Raw genomic sequence first — 20,543 nt, forward strand, 5'->3', positions numbered from 1 at the left:
TTTATGTACTATACATCCAATGTAATAATGTACTCTACATCATATATAACTATGTACTATACATTCAATACAAAACATTCCTATACATCCTATACATTAATTTACCTAACATCCTTGACATAAATGTGTTTTATCCCTATACATTTGTGTTGATTGGAGATAGTTAAAACCAAATCAACAGAGTGAAGTTCTCTTGAAGAAAATGATGTTAAAGTGATTATTCTTTACGTTTGAGATGTCGATAATTACACAAGAATTTGTAGTTATAGAATGAATAATTAAAATACATTGTATAAATACCTATACTAGGTGTTAGATATGTGATTATTCTGCATTGTATAAAGCGATTTTGGTAACCTAACTGGATATTATTGCCGTTAAGATTGCAATATTTTTGTATGAATATATGAAGAAGTTCTCCAAATGTTTTCCTACCTTCCATATTCATATTTGACTTTCCGCTATGCCGTGCGTGGGATGATAGCATCAATCGATGTGCATGAGTTTATTTGACCTTGGCCTTTGGCCCAATGACCCTGGCCTTCGGTCAGTTAAATTCCAGCCAGCTTTACTTCATCCTGTTATAACATAATGTTTACCAGTGGGAATATTAAAACATAGACCTAGTCCTTTTGGATTATTGACCTTCATCTCTGAATTTGATTACATTACCTCAACATGTATATATATGTATTTATGTAAATTGGACGAATATTATGACTTTGGGCCTGTTGGCTATTGTGAGAAAAACATTGAAAGACTTTAACACATTTGACACCTGTTACATTGAAGGTATGTCAAGGACATTTCCTTAAACAAACTTGTTTCTATTTTTCCCTCAACTTGTTTTCCGGTCATTTGTCAAAGAAATCGTGATTAATAATTGAATATCAGGTAGACTGGGACATGTTAACAGTGTAGCTTGGAAATCACGTGTACTTAATCCTAGCAATTGAAAAAATAAATCGATTAATATATGAGGAAGATTTTGATGATTTTTTGAGATATAGCTATGAAATGTAAAATTGTGATGAATTTGTCGCACTATTAAAAAAAGGTTCTAAACATTTTGCCCTGAATAAAAGTCTGGGTACAATTGGTCCGTACAGTACCACAGCTATTGTGAGGAACATTTACGTTAAGACACCTCGATGCAATTGGTCATATCAGATCTCATCAAACGATGAAAAGTAATTATATTTATAGTATAAGTGACCTTGAAAAACAACCCCAAGATGGCACTTTCTTCAAGGAAGCACTGAATAATGTGAAATCTGCCTCACAGAGCACGATATGTTGTGCATCCAGTGATTTGTTATTTATGGCAACAGTGATATTTGAACGCTAAACATAGAAAATTATTCAAAGCAATGATTTTCTTCAAGGAAGCATTTTGTAAAGCCTGAATGCAATCGACAAATAGTGCTAAAGATATTGTGTTGAAACCATAAACACCGACAGTGACGGATGGACGAAGAGACGGACGGTGGACGGACGGAAAAACTTATTACTAAAATGTACCATATCTCACTATGCGGGGTCTAATAACTGGAATATCTTAAAGTAAGTTTCTCTTATCTGTCGCATTTATAATTCCTACGAGTTTTTTTACATTACCTTTATTGATTTCGAATAATGCATTTAATTTGGATACAGATGATCGACGGTAAATACACGACATGATATATATTACCCATAATTCTAAATTAACAAAAGTGGTCGTGAATCAAACTTCCGGCCGGTGTTCCGCCTCGAATGTTTTTGTATGTGAACAAATATGGGAAGTTAAAGACTTGTTGATTATCGTTATCAACTCATAAACGTTCTATTCATTCCCTTCACAGTAAGATTAAATACAAAGGGCAGTCAGTGCTAGTTCTACACAATTCGAGATTTAATGGCGTATCTTGTTCAATCTTGATATAGCGTCGTGTGAATACAGGCTGACTGTGGCGCGTCTGACAAACAGGAGGAAATTTAATCTAATTTAAAAGTAGGAAATTCTGTTATTTGAAACTAGGGCAATAGGCAGTTTTCCAAACATAGAATGTTTTAATGTGTATTCAAAACATATGATGACGAAGTCCACTATATTTAACACTAAAACGCTGTATAGAATAGTTTCATAGAAAATGCAGATAAGCAATGCAAGCTATATTTACAGTTCAATGAAAAAATCTACCTTATTAATAAAGTAAACTACCCTAAAGAGAAAACATGTCATCGCCGATATAAAGGCACAAAATGTATGATGACCGTTTTATATACGGGGATATATTGTAAATGCTCGTATTGATGATAATTTACAACGTAGTACCGTCATATCTGATTAGTTCGAAGATAAATGTTGACTAGAAAAATTATCCTGCTGTTTACAATGGGTGAATTTTCTGCGGTTCACTCGATAAAAAAAATGTCTGCATGTATATGGCGTATTATGTTTATGGCAATTTGTTTCTACAAGGCATGGCACTTCAACGTGTATAAAAAAACATTTCAATGGTCCCTTTAGAACTCCAATTTAGTTGAGATGTTTATCATTGCCCAGTTCTCTTTTAAATGTATCAGTCAAGATGAAATATGTTATAAGTTCCTGTGGTTGCATGGAGCTCTTTAAACCTTATACAAACAAACAGGCATTGTCGTACGAGTAAGTCTGTTATTCGACATTTTTCTATGATGTAGTTGCTATTGCTATCGAAAGTGAAGCACACAACAATAGTCGTTAGGTATATTTAGCCTATTAGACTAGTCTCAGTCTCTAGAATATTATAAATATAGATAAGATCAATGATTTTTGCTCTTTAACATGTTTTCATAATAAGTGAAGCATTTCATCTGGGCAATTATGTACACAAGGTTAGGGGCTGGTAACCAGTCTATGATTAAGTTTGGGTTTTTTGGGTTTTTTTTTTTTTATATTGGGTTTTTGTTTTTTGTGTTTTGTTGTTGTTGTTTTTTTCCAATATCAGAGAATAATTATTTCATAGTGGATCATTCCATCAATGTCATAGCTAAACCTAATTTTCTCTGTGAAACTGTGAAAAGTACACATCACAACTCAAGACTATAGGGAGTTGTTAAATTAAGTCTTCAATGGCAGGGACGTCACTGTCGTTTCGTTTTATAAAATATTCCATATTTCTGTTAATCATGTGCCTCATATAATTCCGGCTTAGGGTTTAGTACTTGAAAGAGGCCTTGGAGTAAGGCAACTTCATTTTATCTCAGGTTTGCCTTACATTTCGTAACACTTCAGCTTGTTTACGAGATTGTCGTGAAAGTTATGTGCATATTCTCTCTACGAAACATACACGGATCATTTTAACTTGAACAACACCAAAGCATATGTTTAAAGCTTTTCATATGAGATGTTGCAACTAAATACCAAATAACTGCCAAGTTTGCGTTTCCGGACGTATACAAAATTATACTTTACCTCAATTCGAAAAATGAGCTAACTTAAAACATTCCCTTTCTATAAATACCATATTTCGTTATTATAACATCTATTTTATATCAACATGATTCGACTGGTCAGATGAAACGGTTTACAGTGAATAATACACATTGTTTGTCTTTTAATGATATTGAGAATATCCAGGCCGACTGCCAAGCCATTAGGGAAGTTTAAATCACTAAAATTAACGATAGATTAATTAACGGGAAATCCACCTTCAACATTGTGTGACATCTTGTTACTGAGCTATATTGATTTTAATTATTCTCCGAACTGTCAGATTATGACATAGGATCTACTTATCATGTTGTTGATAAGTAGCAACATAACATGATAGTACAACTTTACACAAAAAGAACTTTGAAATACAAGCATGTCTATAACCATTTAGAAAGACAATTGGAAGAGTATTTAACAAACATGCCTTCATTTACCTGCCAATTAACTTAATAGTATCTACGATATTCACGTGAAAATAAATGTCCAGTTTTCAGGAAAATGATTCTCATGTTAAGTGAATGAATGTAAAAATACCTTGATTTTTTTTATTCATAATCGTAATTAAGAAGATCTATCTACTGATAATTGTTGTCCGCTAGATGATTAGAATCGTACATTGATAATTATTGTTTACTGACATTCAACATACAATAATCACAAAAAAAAAAAAAAATAAATAAAAAAAAATATCCCATACTTTTCATATCTTTTCATTACATATTGTATGGTTATATCAATTAAAACGAACAACGTCTTTGTAAGGAAATACCGTACGATATATGCGTTTAACATTTTAACGGTTGATTGATGTTAAAGGGACTAAATGGCTAGATTTCCACTTAAATAATATATAAAAAAGGGTATACGATTTAAAATGATTTAAAAAGTTATGTACTTTATGTTAATTATACATTTCAAAAGTGTCCATAACAATTTGTTAAAATTTAATGAAAAAAAAATAAAATAAATATGATCAACCTAGTAGCTATTTCATATTATTATTTTTCGATGTGTGTAAACAAATACCTATGCGTACCTATGCGCATGCGCGATGCGGGAAATTGGAAACATCATAACAAAGATGGCGAACACCCGATCTAAGTGGAAGGGTTCTGAATCAGTTTTAACCGAGAGCACGAAGAAACGAAGAATCGAGAACGTGATTTTAACTTCACAAAGACGAACACGTATCTTAGAGACAGAGCAAGCAGATGGCATCAGTTAAATAAGACCGAAGGGATTAAAACAGACCCTCCTTTGGCCAAGCTAATGCCTTGAACAGGTTAGTTGACAGCACTGGACTTCGATGTTTCGTAGATCAACTGTCGTGTACGCCCAGATGATGACTTGACGGTACATAATTATCATAAATGGTAACAACTGATATCGAGATTAAGCTTAAGAAAGGTCACGTAGTGTTAACACGGCATGAATCGCTTGGTATTGGCTTCCACAAGTCAGAAATGGGCATACAAATCGAAGGGGCGCCCAAGAGGGGATTTTGACATTTTGTCAAATTAATCGTATTATACCAGAAAGTAAACTTGATGACTTTATGCTTTTGTTAGACTGCCTGTATATTACACATTGAGTTTACATTGTGTTATTAATATTCCGTTGTACAGTTTTGAAAGCAAGCCTGAGATCTACATGTAGAGCGTCTGGTCATAAAGAAACTGAAGCCATCCAGTCACTACGGACGACACAATTACTAGTCGCACTTAGGTATGTTTCATAGTAAATTAATTACTACGTAATCCTAGAGGCCATTAATTAGCAAATATTTATATAAATCATTAGTATTTGGATGCTAAGGAAGAACATTATTTATTTATTGGGTCGTACAATTAGAAAGTCGTGGAATAGTTTCTGTCGATGCTTAACATTCACAATTCTCATAATTATACAACACAAGTCATGTATCACTGTAAACTGTTATTACGTTATGATTTGCATATTGATATAGATATATATACGTATATAAGCGTCAAGTTTGATTACATGTTCTGGTCTATATAGTATATGACATCTTGTAATCAGTTTAAAAACATAACCAATTCCTATATTGGTTTGTAATCAGATACCACCAACCGATCAATTTTCGATAACATTTTTTTTCTAATTAAAGAGGCTTGCCCGCAGAGAGATCAGAAAAATTGGCTAATAGAAAAAGATTTTTTACACATGACAGATTGTTGGAATTGTACAAAACTCAGGTGACCATTAAGGCCAATGGGCCTCTTGTTTTACATAAGCCAGTATCGTTGAAAACTGATGCATATGAAATATTGTAAATAAAACAAAAGTTTTCCATGAATTCAATAATTTATTTTGGTTTCATATCAAACTTTTTCACTGCACAGGTGTTAAAACAATTTCCTTGAAATAAGATAATTCAGCTTATGTGTATGGGCAAACAGACAAGGTGATTACGAATAAAATGCTTAAATTTTCACGTTTTCTATATTTTCTTGACCTTGACCTCTACCCATATATAGTTAGATTGCATGTTCTGCTGACTTGCAAATCAAGATGCTATTGAGGTCGACGACTGAAATACAAGAACATGTAACATATAAATGAACATAATTGTACATGTAGGTAAACTTGAGAATAGTCCAATTCCTCAATCCATGACTGTCATTGAGACTGTCAGCTAATCATTGAATTATTAAAACAGTATGGACATCAGTTTTGTGAATTAAATATCTCATTTATATCGATGATAAATTGATATAAATGAGATAATATATTATTGATATAAATGAGATAATCAACTATCAACAATACTCATATCCATCTTTTACCATGTATCATTATTATCCATTTGTTAACGTACATATTTAATTATATAATTCATCAAATAACGTACAAGACTATCAACAACATTTTAACTACAATCATTAAACAGAAGCAAAGTTAAGTGCAAAAACTACTAACTCAATGAAGGTTCCGATTTTTAATTAGGATGTCAATCTGAAAGGCCGAGGGAATTCAGTCGAATAAATTAAAATTTTCCTGGTAAAACTGAATTATTTTTTCTTATAGCTAGACCTACAGTTTGTGTATTGCACACAGTGCAATCAATTTACAATGTCGATCTCCATTAATCAGATTTAAATCGAATTCACATTTTGGTAGGCCTAACACGTTAGTGATCGGCCTTTTTTTTTGTATGTTACAACAGAGACATATATTGTATAACTGTTACGTCGTCGCAGCACTTACGGTCATACAAAATAGCAATTCCAATTTGAGTTTACACTTCGATTTCTTACATTGGGACGATATTGAATTGAATGAACACTTCAAAGATGAATAATAATAATATTTTCGTAGTTCACAAAAAAACGAAACGAAGTCCCCTTTGGAGGCCCCATTGCCGAATGTCAAAATTTCACATGCTACTTCTGAGGGTTATTACGTACTTTTATCTGTTTGAGCTCTCAATCAACAATAGTGAATAACGATTGGTATTCCTAGAGACCGTATAAGCCATCCGATTGCAAAGTAATCACATGTTCTACATCCACGTGACAAATGTTTACACTTATCTCGATTCCATTTTCGTCGGGTGAAAGCGAGGATACCGAAATCATGTGACGCACTCGGCTCTCTCCGATGTAAACACCAAATGTTGTTCAGCGATATTTCGAAGTTGATGAACATTGCCAATATTTCACAAAAAGTGTCATAATTTTGTAAACAATCTAATTTCAAGTATCACAACGCTTTCCGGAAATCAAATGTATGTAGAAATTATTGAAATCTAACCATTTAGTCCCTTTAACATTAAAATTTATTACAGTAGGGTGTTTATAGTAGAAACAATAGTACACATTAGTCAATACACAAACCTTTTTTAGAAGTCAACACTCTTTTCAAAACTCGTTCAAGGACATGTGACTACTGTGTTGTGTTTTGTTGTTGTTGTTGTTGTTTTGTTTGTTTTGTTTTTTTTGTGGGGGGGGGGGGGGTCTATTTAAGATATCACGTCTAAATTCGTTTCATTATTCTGGAATTTATCTGTAGATTAAATCTTTTTTATTGCAGTGTAACTAAGTATGTACACTAATAAAACAACACCAATTAGTGTGTTATTGCTATTCTTAAGCAGTTTAAAATATATATTGATTATCTTCTGCGGCGTATTCAATAAATAATTTTTATTTTATGTAAAACTTGTATTTAAAAATGAAATTTTCTTCTGTCATGTTTTAGATAAAAGTTAAATTCTACTAATCAAGATTACAATTTGTACATCTTTAACTGGGGACTCGTGCCAAGTAAAGAACTGCTTATGGGAAAAGGCGACAAATGGGGGAATTCCCTACAGAATTAAGGATTTGCTTCAGTGCCTTCTGATTCGAGATGCGAAAGTCACCTAAACATTGCCATTTGTCTTATGCTTCTACCCTTTGGACAACATAGCGCGGTTAGGTTATTTGCTAATTGAAACATTTCATTTGTAAATAAACACATAATGTCCGTCTTCTCCTGGCTAGGTCTGTTCATATATAACTATTTTAACTTACATGATTGGATATCGAGCCATACTTGGCCCCAAGTATAGTGCTAAACTTCAAAACAAACAAAAAAAAGGAAGGAGGAAGTTTCGAAGTCATAATTACCGACAATTGGAAGTAGAATTTAATTTGGGCAATTAAATGTCCAGTTTATAGATAGTAGATCTTAGTATGTAGTCTGACGTTCGCTGACAGCTTCAGCGGTCTTTTAGGTAATAAGATATGGGCGTATATCATGTTTCTAAAATGACGTTAAAACATCGCAAACAATTACTGTACTCAGCGTTATTTTGTAATTGAATGTGCTAGGATAAGAAATGGCAACTGAAAAATCAAGTAATAATTGAAACATTGTAGAAATGACAGATTATTTGAAAACTTCCACAACAATTTTATGTATTGTTACTAACGTAACAAAGGTGGACATGTCACTAGATGTAATAATGTATGTTTCACATGTCCCGACTATTCGGAGATCAAACCAAATACGATGACAAAGGCAAAACATTTATAGTCAGTTTCATATTACTTCTATCTTTTTTTTTTATCTGTGTTCAATTTATCTGAGCTACCTAAGCTGATACCTCCCTTTGAGCAACTATAAAAGCTATATTGTTTGAGTTGTGCTAATGAAAAGCTTTGTTACAAGTATACACATAGTTACTATTGAATTACTCTCTTACTAATGCATCATTCTTTTCTTTGGTGAGTTACAATGATAGGGATTACAACGACCTAACAATATACATGAATATACTGTATTACATACCCTTATATCAAATGTTTGAAAACCAGTAGACTTGACACAGCGCAGCCGCATCTGACTAATGTCAGTTGTCAGGAATCGTACATCGCGAGTAGCCTGGGTCCGTTTTGTAACCTCTGAGTTTCAGCAACATTCAGTTATTTCTCTAAACCATTCAATTACAGTTGATCATTATCAAAATTACACATAATTCATTAAGTACTAGAAAAATTTAAATATAGATACGCCAACATGTTCAGCTATCAGACTGCATCATGCACATTTGTGGAATTTAACAATAAAAATACACCTGACAATAATCCCTCGTTGCGTTGATTGGTTAAGCCGAATCCACGTAAAACCATTCTTTCGTAGAGGCTGTAAATAAAAAGAAGAAACACTTTGCCTCTTCAAGACGCATGCTTCATACTTTACGTACCAAACAGCCTGTCATTAAAAGTATATATATTTAATTAGATATATAGCTGTTTCCATCTCTATTTAAGTTCCATATTCAAATGACATTTTAAGATAATAATTCTATATGACCTTAATTATAGCAATAGCATTTGGAATATTGAAGGGATTAATTATCGAACTTGTTTGACCAATATGTAAGTACAATACTTCAATCGCTTTGTATCTGTTATTCATTTGAAAAGAAAATTAGGATGCCGCTCTGACCTTTCAGCTACAAAATGAACATGATCAAAATAGGTAAAATGTTTATTGAATTATTACCGACTTCGTTTCTTGACACGACTTTTTTTTTCATATCATTGTTATATTATGTTTCTAATATTGACATCTCACTAACCGGAAATCCATGCGTTAATGGCCGTACTATTTGTTTTTCCCGTGAAACTTGTACGTTATTAGAGTATATATCAGCGTAGAAGAATGCATTTGATTGTAATGTCGTTTTGAATCACACTAATTCATACGTTGTTGACCGGTTGTTACTTGAAACCTAGTTTTTCTTCAAAATGCAAAAGAAATAATGTAAATGTTACTATATTGAAATAAAGCATTGTCAAACCGGGTGTTTGTTCCTGATGTTACAGGGTCTCATGTAGGAAATTCAACACTCACCCGAAAATATTGAATAATGGAATCAAACCAATTTTGTGAATCTTTTATTGGTAAATTCAAACTAAAATCAAATAAAAACTTAAAAGTTGTGCGAAAAATACACGAATACACATCTTCAATACCTATACTGGAACATTTCGTCGTAATAGAAATCAACATTTCAAACAATCAAAACAATTCACGAATTATATCAACAACTACAATTAGAAAATTTATAACACACATAGAAAGAATATAATCAAAATTGAAAATAAAATATTATCCTGATGCTGATTTTATCCGGAAAATGTACAGATTAGAAACCAGGTACGCGAGGTCACTAACTAAAAAAAAACACAAAAAGATGATTATCTATCTAATATACTGCTACAGATGATAACACACTATTAATAATTAAGGATAACTAATCGTAACAGATGATGCCAATAACACACTGTCAATAACTGATGATAACAATGATAACATACTGTCAATAACAATGATACCACACTGTCAATAACGGATGATAACAATGATAACACACTGTCAATAACAATGATACCACACTGTCAATAACGGATGATAACAATGATAACACACTGTCAATAACGGATGATAACAATGATAACACACTGTCAATAACGGATGATAACAATGATAACAAACTGTCAATAACTGATGATAACAATGATAACACTGTTAATAACTGATGATAACAATGATAACACACTGTCAATAACTGATGATAACACATTGTAATAACTGATGATAACAATGATAACACACTGTCAATAGCAGATGATAACAATGATAACACACTGTAATAACTGATGATAACAATGAAACCACACTGTAATAACTGATGATAACAATGATAACACACTGTTAATAACTGATGATAACAATGATAACACACTGTTAATAATTAATAACTACGATAACACAGTTAATAACTAATGATAACAATGACAACATAGTTAATAACTGATGATAACAATGATACCACACTGTAATAACTGATGATAACAATGATAACACACTGTAATAACTGATGATAACAATGATACCACACTGTAATAACTGATGATAACAATGATAACACACTGTTAATAACTGATGATAACAATGATAACACACTGTTAATAACTGATGATAACACATTGTAATAACTGATGATAACAATGATAACACACTGTCAATAGCAGATGATAACAATGATAACACAATGTCAATAACTGATGATAACAATGATACCACACTGTAATAACTGATGATAACAATGGTAACACACTGTTAATAATTAATAACTACGATAACACACTGTTAATAACTAATGATAACAATGACAACATAGTTAATAACTGATGATAACAATGATAACACACTGTCTATAACTGATGATATCAATGATAACACACTGTCTATAACTGATGATATCAATGATAACACACTGATAATGACTAATGACAACAATGAAAACACATTATTAATACCTGATGATAACACTGATAACACACTGTCAATAACTGATGATAACAATGATAACACACTGTCAATAATTGATGTTAACAATGATAACACACTGTCAATAACTAATGATAACAATTTTAACACACTGTCAATAAATAAGGAAACAATGATAACACATTGGTAATAACTGATGATAACAATGATAACACATTGGTAATAACTTATGATAACAATGATAACACACTGTCTATAACTGATGATAACAATGATAACACATTGGTAATAACTTATGATAACAATAATAACATACTGTTGATAACTTACGCAACAAGGATAACACACTGTCAATTACTGATTACACCAGTTATAACACATTGTTAAAAAGAAAACTGATGTAAATAATTGTTAATTTTAATATATTGTTTAGGAATCTAATGGTAACAGTCTGAATTGTTTAGGATTTTGAAGAAGCTAAATTAAATGTTTTTTGATTGTTATCAATTCTTTGATACTTGTTTTGTATTTTTGTTCGTAGACCTGCACGTATCATTGTTTAATGTAATTGGTGAATGACAAAGTCCAAAAAGTTGTTTTGTTCTTTTTCTTTGTAATTCCAAACATATCAAGTATGTTTCGTGAAAGATGATGTCTTTTCATTCGCCATTGCTGTTGTCGTTTCCATGATTGTTGCATACGGCAGATTACCGGGCATTTCGCTATACTCGTTAAACTGTGGAGGGTGTTCGAACTTCGTATGAAATGTCGGGTTTACCATGTTGATGGAGACCGAACTTCTCTGACGTGTGTACTTGTCACGTGATCTCAACCGGTTTCTGCAAATGGCAATTTAAATACATCATGGTCTAAACTATCTTTTACGAATATACATAAAATGAACAGATTGTTGCCAAGCTGAAGTACAACGCGTGTCCATATCTACATATATAATAATTGATATAGGTAATGGAATACTCGGCCTGAGAGATTAGCTTGATTATAAATCGAAACTTTGTAAAACATACAATTTCAAAATATATTAGATAGTTAAATTTAAACATTTCAATTGAATAAGAATTAAGACCGTCTTAAAATACATCAACATATATATACAGCTTATTTTCTACCTTTACTAACGCAAAATATGTCTTGATTTCATTACGAGACAATATATGTTTTATGTTACATACCTGGGTTCCTTTCGGGTCTTGCAGTAAATGGTAATAGAAGCAGCTAAGATAATAACGGCGACCGACACTACTGATATCGTAATGACTAAAATAGTCATCGTTGATCCTGAAACACATGAATGTAAACTTTATATGTTTTACAACCATCGCCAAACAAGTTATAGCAACTTACATTAACCATTCTTTCTGACCTAGATGAAAGCGCTCGAGAAATCTTACTGTTGAAGGAATCTCGGAGAAAACCAAAGTGGTCAACCACTGTGCCATCCGTACTACCAGACACATACGAACACAATGTTTTGAAGAGAAAGGACAACTTGATCATCGCAATATTTGATAAGTGTGATCATATGAAAACCAAAATCGTTTGCATTATCAACATAAGCATCTGTCTAGCTACATTGTTGACACGTGTGTTTTAGTAACATTAGCAGTGTTCGGTAAACTACGTTATTAATATCAGCATTTGTGTTTGTAAAACACGATTTAGAGGATACAATTATTAACCTCGTCTTTCATACACTGTCGAATGCGGATATATTTTGATATTAAATTTCCGTTGTTATGAAGAAAGAGCATTCATGTATTTAAATTCATATAGAATATGATCAAATGATCAATGTGATATAATGTGTAGTTGTTGAATTTATTGGGACGTGATGACCCGAGATGGATTTATTTCCGGAGGTTTTAGATTTCGCAAACTTAACACAGTTTGTGATAATTCGTTTGTATCAATTTTTATTTTACTTATAATGACTGGGAAAATATCATCAACCATACCGTATTATTGCGAAAATGAAAGCTTATAAAGGACATACTCTTCCCAATCCTGAACGGACCATTCTTTGTAACAGGTGTTGTTTTTTCCTCTGTAATAGTGGTTCCGCTTTCGGTTGAGGACGAGGAAATCGGGGATGTTGTAGTTGTAGGTATAGCTGTTGTACTTGATGCATCAACTGAAGTACTGGTTGTTGACGTTTCTTCAACTGTGTGAAATCACTTCATTTTAAACGCATCACTTATAATAAATACTAGTTTAAGTAGGTACAGCGTGGATCTGAACCTAAAACTTGCAGTCATGTTATTCTTCCTACTTTAAATTATACTGTGAAAGGTAGATAATGGACGGATGACCACGAATAAGTATCACACTGAAAATGACTTTTTTTTAATCAGTATAGCTTTCTTACTATTCCTGTCCCAGTTTTTATTATAAGCAAGAAAGCAAACTATTTCACAGTCAGGAAGCAACACTCCTAAATAACAAATGGTTATCCTTTATGATAATTCATTGTACAGTACATAAATGATATTGACTGCAACTCAATTTATTACAGGACAGCAAATGTTATATATGAATATATTTGCATCACAATATAAACCAATTTTTCCCCCTTTTTATCGCTCAAAAGCAACTTAGAATTGAATAATTATCATTCAGTATGATTATGTAAAGATTTTACCAGAACAGTTGGCGACGTCAATCATCCCCACAAACTGCGTGGTATAACCAGTCGGACATGCTAGACACTCAGTCTGTCCTTCCTGGTTCTGGTAAGTCCCTAGTTCACAGTAAACACACCATCCGTTTTCTTCGCTTGTGCCTGCTGGGCACTGAACTGTAGCCAAACACATATCGTATTGTGATATAATGTAAATATTGACGATAAGAAGTGTTTAATCGAGATATTTCGCAAAAACGTTACATGAATGAATATTGTTTTATAATGCAATATAAAGTATTTCTATGGGAATGTCCCTCGCAATGTTATTCATATCAAACAGTTGTAATATTCTTCGACGATGTTTAATGTTTTCAACGTTTCATAATGTAATTGTAAATGAAAGTCTTCAAAAAATTTCAATTACTCACGATATAAATCTGGCCTAATTTCCTCTTACCAGCAGAGAATAGATACAATACTGTCACACATGATCGACCTACCACAGGCGCCGTCGTTTGTAATTGTGCCATTCGGACATGTGATCACACCAGAAATAGAAAACGTGCTGGGGTCAATGTTGTAACGGACATTGTTGACATTCACGACAAAGAAATCTGAGACAGAGTTGTTGATTTCCTGTGCAGTCTGTTCCAATTCAGCCATGGCCGTGAGGTAGGTCTGGAGGTCTGCACTCACTGTTTGAAAGCATACAATCTTTGTTTAATGTTTATACAATTTCAATATAGATAACTTTTTTGTCATCATCCTAGTTCTCAATACACGTGGCAGGCATTGTCAGCGAAGGAGAAATTACTTGCCCCTTCAGAACACATGGTTTTATTGTAGTTATAGATCATATATTCTGCGCTCGTTTTAATCAATTTTAAGTGACGATTACATTTATATGTCATTAATATCTGTTTCATATACCAGAAATGTACCGGTACTTATTTTATTTTATTTTTTTTTCATTTCCGAAAATCTTTCTTAACTTGCATATGCATATTTATCGGACGCTACCTGACTGTTATACAATGAACTTTTTCCAACCTTGTAAGTGTTAATTACTCAATCGCTAACATTTACCTGTATTATGTTTTAATAATGCGGTGAGATTGAAATCCTGAAGGTCTTCCAAATTAATGGAGAAAGACATCTCTACTGTTATGGTAGACATGTTTAAAATTAATACGGAAATAACCGAATGAAACACGAAATCTTACCGATATTGTCTTCTAACAATGCAGTGAGGTTGAAATCCTGAAGTTCTTCCAAATTAATGGAGAAAGACATCTCTGCTGTTATGGCTGTGTCTCGTTTACGTCTAGAGGAACATCCGGTGGTGGATATAGACACGTCACAGGCATTGTTACGTACACACTGGGCTTCTCCTGCTGCCGAGTTTAATGCTTGATCGGTCTCTGTTCCACAAGAAAGGGCAACGGGATATATTCCCGAGGTACGGACGGTCAAACGCCTTCCAGGAATTGAAGCTGTGAAATATGATAATAAATGTTAATTGTAGTATGTTGATGTATGCTATTGCGCAATGATTACAGTAGCTTAGCACGTTGTTTGGTAACGCTATCGTGATGGATATAACTCATGAACTGTTTACGGTCAATGGGAAAACGTCGGAAACGATTTTGATCATTAATACATCGTAACTGAAATATAACATATAACGCTGTTATGTTGGTTTTTTTAATTAATACATTTTCACATCTACTTGTATGTAAACGCAATACTGGGTGGAAAGCTTACTTGCACAGCTTGGAGGGATTCCGCTCCATGCATATGAGGTGTTTGCACCACATTCATAGTAATTCAAGGGTAGATTGACAAATTCCATTCCTGTTTCACATATTATTTCACATCGCGTGTAGTCTCCTTCAGTTACACAATTATCTTTTTTTGTGTTCCTGCTTTTCAGCAAAAGATATCCGACTGGGGCACATTCTACAACATTCCAAATTGATAGAAAAATAGTGGAAGCATTACGCAAAAGACATACAATCGATAAGTACCATTCAATACCAATTGAGATTATAATACGCCAAAGCAAAAACGCTGTATCATAATATTGTTCGTCCTTCTGTGACTGGTAAGTGATACAGATGGCCCAAAATGGAAAAGAAATCAAATAGCTGTTGTAAAGTACGCAAAAAGTGTATTTACTAGGACATGGATCCGTGTTACAGGAGACTTGATCTTGGCTACTTCCTGAACAATCGGCACCATCCGGTCCCGGGGATGGGTTGGTACACGTTCTTGTCCGTGTTTGGATTCCTCCTTCACAACTTTTACTGCATTCGTCATATTTTCCCCATTCCGCCCAGTTTCCATTAACTAAGGAAAGGAGTAACATTATTGATGGAAAATAAAACATCCATAAATGAGGAACCACAATAGCAGGTAAAGAAAACTTTATTTTAACTGTATTTAAAAATCCTAAATGCACTTATTCCATGTTTATGTATCAAAATGGTTAGTTAAAAGAAACGATTGTTGGTCTTTTTAGCACTGAACTAAAGACATGGTTGCAATCTTAGAGTTTTCTTGTCATGCTGTAATTCCGAATTACGAAGTTGAAAAAACTTATGATATAAATCAAGTACTTCCCCGTTTTAACGTTTATTTGTAAATACGTATTATATTCGTGTTTGCTTTTTCTCCTTCTTAATACGGTACTACAATAGTTACCTATTTCGTCCTCGCACAGAGTTCCCTTAAAGCCCACTGCACATGCGCACGTATAATTCCAAGCACCACTGATACATGTCGCTGCGTGCTCGCATTGGTTGTTAACACAGAAGTCGGGAGCATTATCACAGTTGTCTCCCGTGTAGCCACTCTTACAATAACATCGGTATCCATTCAATAGATTCTCACAAAAATGGACACCACATGGATATGCGGCGCACTCGTCAACTTCTTTAAAAAGGAAGTATTTCTTTTAGAAAATAATTATTTAATGTAGCTTGTTGCAAGCATTTTCAAAATATGTTATCAGTCCATAACGTCAAAAAATGCAATCATTACTAAGAGAAATTAAAAGATAAAGATTGTGTTATAGCTCTTTATAATTCATTTGACGTCAGCGTGCCGCAGTTTTCGTAAGCATAATAAATACATGTAATAGATGTTTTTGGCACTTTTTGGCTGATGATATGAGCGCACATGTAGTCTGAGGTTAATGTTTGCTAAAGAGAGAGCGTATCACGCAAAATGATTTCAATTTAAATCTAAAGTTAGAAAATACACATACTTGATTCATAATCTCTTTTCTTGTTCTTACAAAAGTACATATAAATGACTTCATAAAAGCATTACCGTCACACTTAGAAGGCGTGTCAATGTCGACCCCAGTGGTATCTTTGAAGTTGTCCATGTTGTAAATGGCGTCGTCGACATTAGGTGAACACGTCGTGATGTCTGTCTGTATATCAGCATCACTTCTACTGGTATTTGTCATTTGTAAACCAGAAATTCGACAACCTTAACAAAAGGAAGGAAAATGAAGAAGTCGTAACTTCACCATGGCTTTGGTAATGTATTTTTTGAAAGATATTCGTTAAACATTAAAATCCTAAAATGATACAAAAAATACATTTACAGAAAAAAACACTTTTGTCGTAAATTCAAAAATACATTTTGAGTTAGACCTTTGAAAAAAAGGGATCACAGATGATCATTACGCTCAACTGTAAAAAGCGGCTGCCTATCAGCCAATTTGGTTTCCCGATCAAACTCAAACCTACATTTACACAACTAGGAACCAATGAAAAACTACGTGTGAAGTTTTAAGATTATCCCTCTAGTACTTCTCAAGAAATAGCGATAACAGACTTAAAATATAAAAATCCTAGATAGCTGCCTGTCGGCCATGTTGATCTCGTCCTTCTTTGAATGGGTATAACTGCATGAACGAACCAAGAGATGACGAGGAATCTACTTGTGAAATCGGAGAAATATCATTTCTGTACTTCACAAGAAATAGTGATAACAAGACGGACGCAGACTGATGATGATGGGCAAATATTGTTTAAAGCGGGAATTTGAAGCTCATTAACAAGTAGGCAAATGACATGTAATTTAAAAATTTCCGTTTTGCGTTGAAAATCAAAAATAAAGTGTTCTATTTGTGCTAAAGCTTTTTCGTGGTTGTTTATTATGATAATAATTTCTATTACATTGAAGATGGTTGATCCTAAACGTATATCTTATATACTATCCATAAAATAACCTATTGGTACGAATTAGAAGAAAGGTTTGGTAACTCACTGCCATCGTTTCCACTGCTTTGCATTATTAAAAGATGGGAACCAGAGACAGCAATATTTCCTGTAGTGACTGGAGTAGTTCCGACATTGATGCCATTTATCGCTAGTTTGGCCTGATTCACGGTTTTTGACCAGTTCAATGACAAATGGGTCCAACCGTTTGTCGTTATCTGGATCGCGGTGCTGTCAAAACAGTTGTAAATACGAAAAAATGTATTTAACATATCTGTATATTGTTTTTATTTTTCAGCTTGAAAGTACAAAATTACATTTTCACATATACCTTTAGATATCATATGCTTTATTTACTTTTAAAAATAGTTATAATATAAAAATCAGCAAAAATGACAAATGAGTCCAACCGTTTGTCGTTATCTGGATCGTGGTGCTGTCAAAACAGTTATAAATATTTAACATATCTTATATATTTTGTATTATTTTTCAGCTTGAAAGTACAAAATTACATTTTCATATCAACATATCATATGCTTTATTTACTTTTAAGAATAGTGATAATATAAAAATCATCAAAACCTTAATAATTCCAACGTTTCCGCATCAACGACATCAAGCATTGATGTATGGGTACCACCGTTGACAAATCCAAACGAAGGTCGGGTGACATTTCCGGTAGAGCATTTCATCCAGAACATCAGAGATAATGATTCTAGTGTTGTTGTTAGAGGTGGAAATGACATGTTGTTTCGAGGGGAGTTTAGCACAACATCGTAGGCTATAACAAGAGCGTTGTAGCATGATATATTTACTATAGTTTATAAAAATAGAGAATGTAATCGCTACCTATTTAAAAGTGTCTATAAAAAATAGAGGATTTTTATCAGTTTTCAATAACTATTGAAAAATAGAGGTTTTATCAGTTTTTAAGTATGACTGTCTATAAAAGTAAAGGTTTTCTATCAGTATCTGTAGACTATTATCTACAGCGATAGAGAATGGTATCATTTACTTTTTTAATATAGTCTCTAATAATAAATAAAAAAAATTCAGTTTCTATTACCTATAGTTTATAACAATATAATATTTTATTGTCATCTGTTACCTTAATTCCTGGGAATATTAGCAACACCTTGTGTGTTTATCATTGATTAATATATAATGTTTATAAATAACATACCATGTCGCTGGCGACTTTTGAGCAAACATGTTATCTTGTTTAAACTAGGGATTGTATCGTCAATTGTCTATGTAAACATATTACCGTGTACTGAGTTTCTGGTGTAGAGGAAACAGAATCCTGTCCCAGAAATTAATCATTATATATCAACGGATGTAGAACCATTTTTTACAAAGAGACCACCAAATAAGATAAAAATAATTGAATCTTACGTGTAACAAACATTTTTTCCCATTGGCTTTAAAAATAATGTTATTAGCCTATACCGAAAGAGATGACGTCGTCGTTTGTAACGACGCTTTTGATTGGCTGATACAGCGGCATAATAATTTCTAAGAGAAAAAAAGTCCGTCGATAAAAGCATATTGCCCCAGGGATTGTGTACAGATTACTTAATTATATTATAAATTGTAAGAAAAGACATAGCAATGAAAGTAAGCAATGAAGCATGTTGTGAATTGTATGAATTGTAAGAATTGTAAAGAGTCGAGATTACTATAGCCTTTGAGAACGTGATATCAACCATTCACAAATTCAAAACGATACCAAAGGTGAAGCCGTATGTTATAAATCAAACCGCCAATTTTCCTTCGTCCATCCAAACACTTACGTGTACAGTTTGAAGCAGAAATATGCCCTCGTCCAATCGTTGTTTTACCTACGTCACATTTGTTGCATGTCTTGCTGTTCGCATTCGGTTGGAATTCGCCAACAGGGCATTTAGTACATGGGATGACCCCAGATGCTGAGTAGCTACCCATCGGACAAACCGCTGTAAAAAAGGTCAGCATAGAGTGAAACAAACGCATATACACAACTAGATCGATCAAAAATACGAGAAAAGGTTTTATAATGATGAACAGTTTCGTTGTGTGATTAATAACTTTTTTCCAGAAGGCATTAAAATTCAATATTTAAACCGCGTCGGTATCGGTAGAAAAATAAAGGTACATTGTATATACTTACGAAAGCATTCTGAGATATTTTTCCGGCCTGATTCCTTGGTAGACATATCTGAGGGACACGCCTTGCACGACGTTTGGTGAGTCTCATTCTGGTAAGTTCCGACCGGACATTTGGCACAAGACGAACTCGTGGATTCGTAATACTTGCCGGTAGCACAACCCTCTGAAATGACAGATGCAACAGACACTATTGATCAGGTTATTATAACGTTACTGTGTCTAGAATATAGATAAAACAATGAAACGTTTTGTT

At 33.2% G+C, this 20,543-nt stretch overlaps 1 protein-coding gene across 1 annotated transcript; it reads right to left on the reverse strand.

Annotated features, from left to right (window-relative positions):
• Positions 1-11,098: 11,098 nt before the first annotated feature.
• Positions 11,099-18,365, reverse strand: LOC117322055 (sushi, von Willebrand factor type A, EGF and pentraxin domain-containing protein 1-like). The gene is made up of 11 exons (XM_033876784.1): positions 18,192-18,365; positions 17,241-17,405; positions 16,611-16,841; positions 16,086-16,256; positions 15,672-15,866; positions 15,131-15,400; positions 14,408-14,602; positions 13,926-14,081; positions 13,281-13,448; positions 12,460-12,565; positions 11,099-12,105 (listed from the first exon to the last, which is right to left on the reverse strand). The coding sequence occupies exons 1-11, from the start codon at positions 18,214-18,216 to the stop codon at positions 11,895-11,897; spliced, it is 1,893 nt and encodes a 630-aa protein (XP_033732675.1). The 5' UTR covers positions 18,217-18,365; the 3' UTR covers positions 11,099-11,894.
• Positions 18,366-20,543: the final 2,178 nt, after the last annotated feature.

Source organism: Pecten maximus, chromosome 2 (assembly GCF_902652985.1).
Source record: "Pecten maximus chromosome 2, xPecMax1.1, whole genome shotgun sequence".
Taxonomy (NCBI): Eukaryota; Metazoa; Mollusca; class Bivalvia; order Pectinida; family Pectinidae; genus Pecten; species Pecten maximus.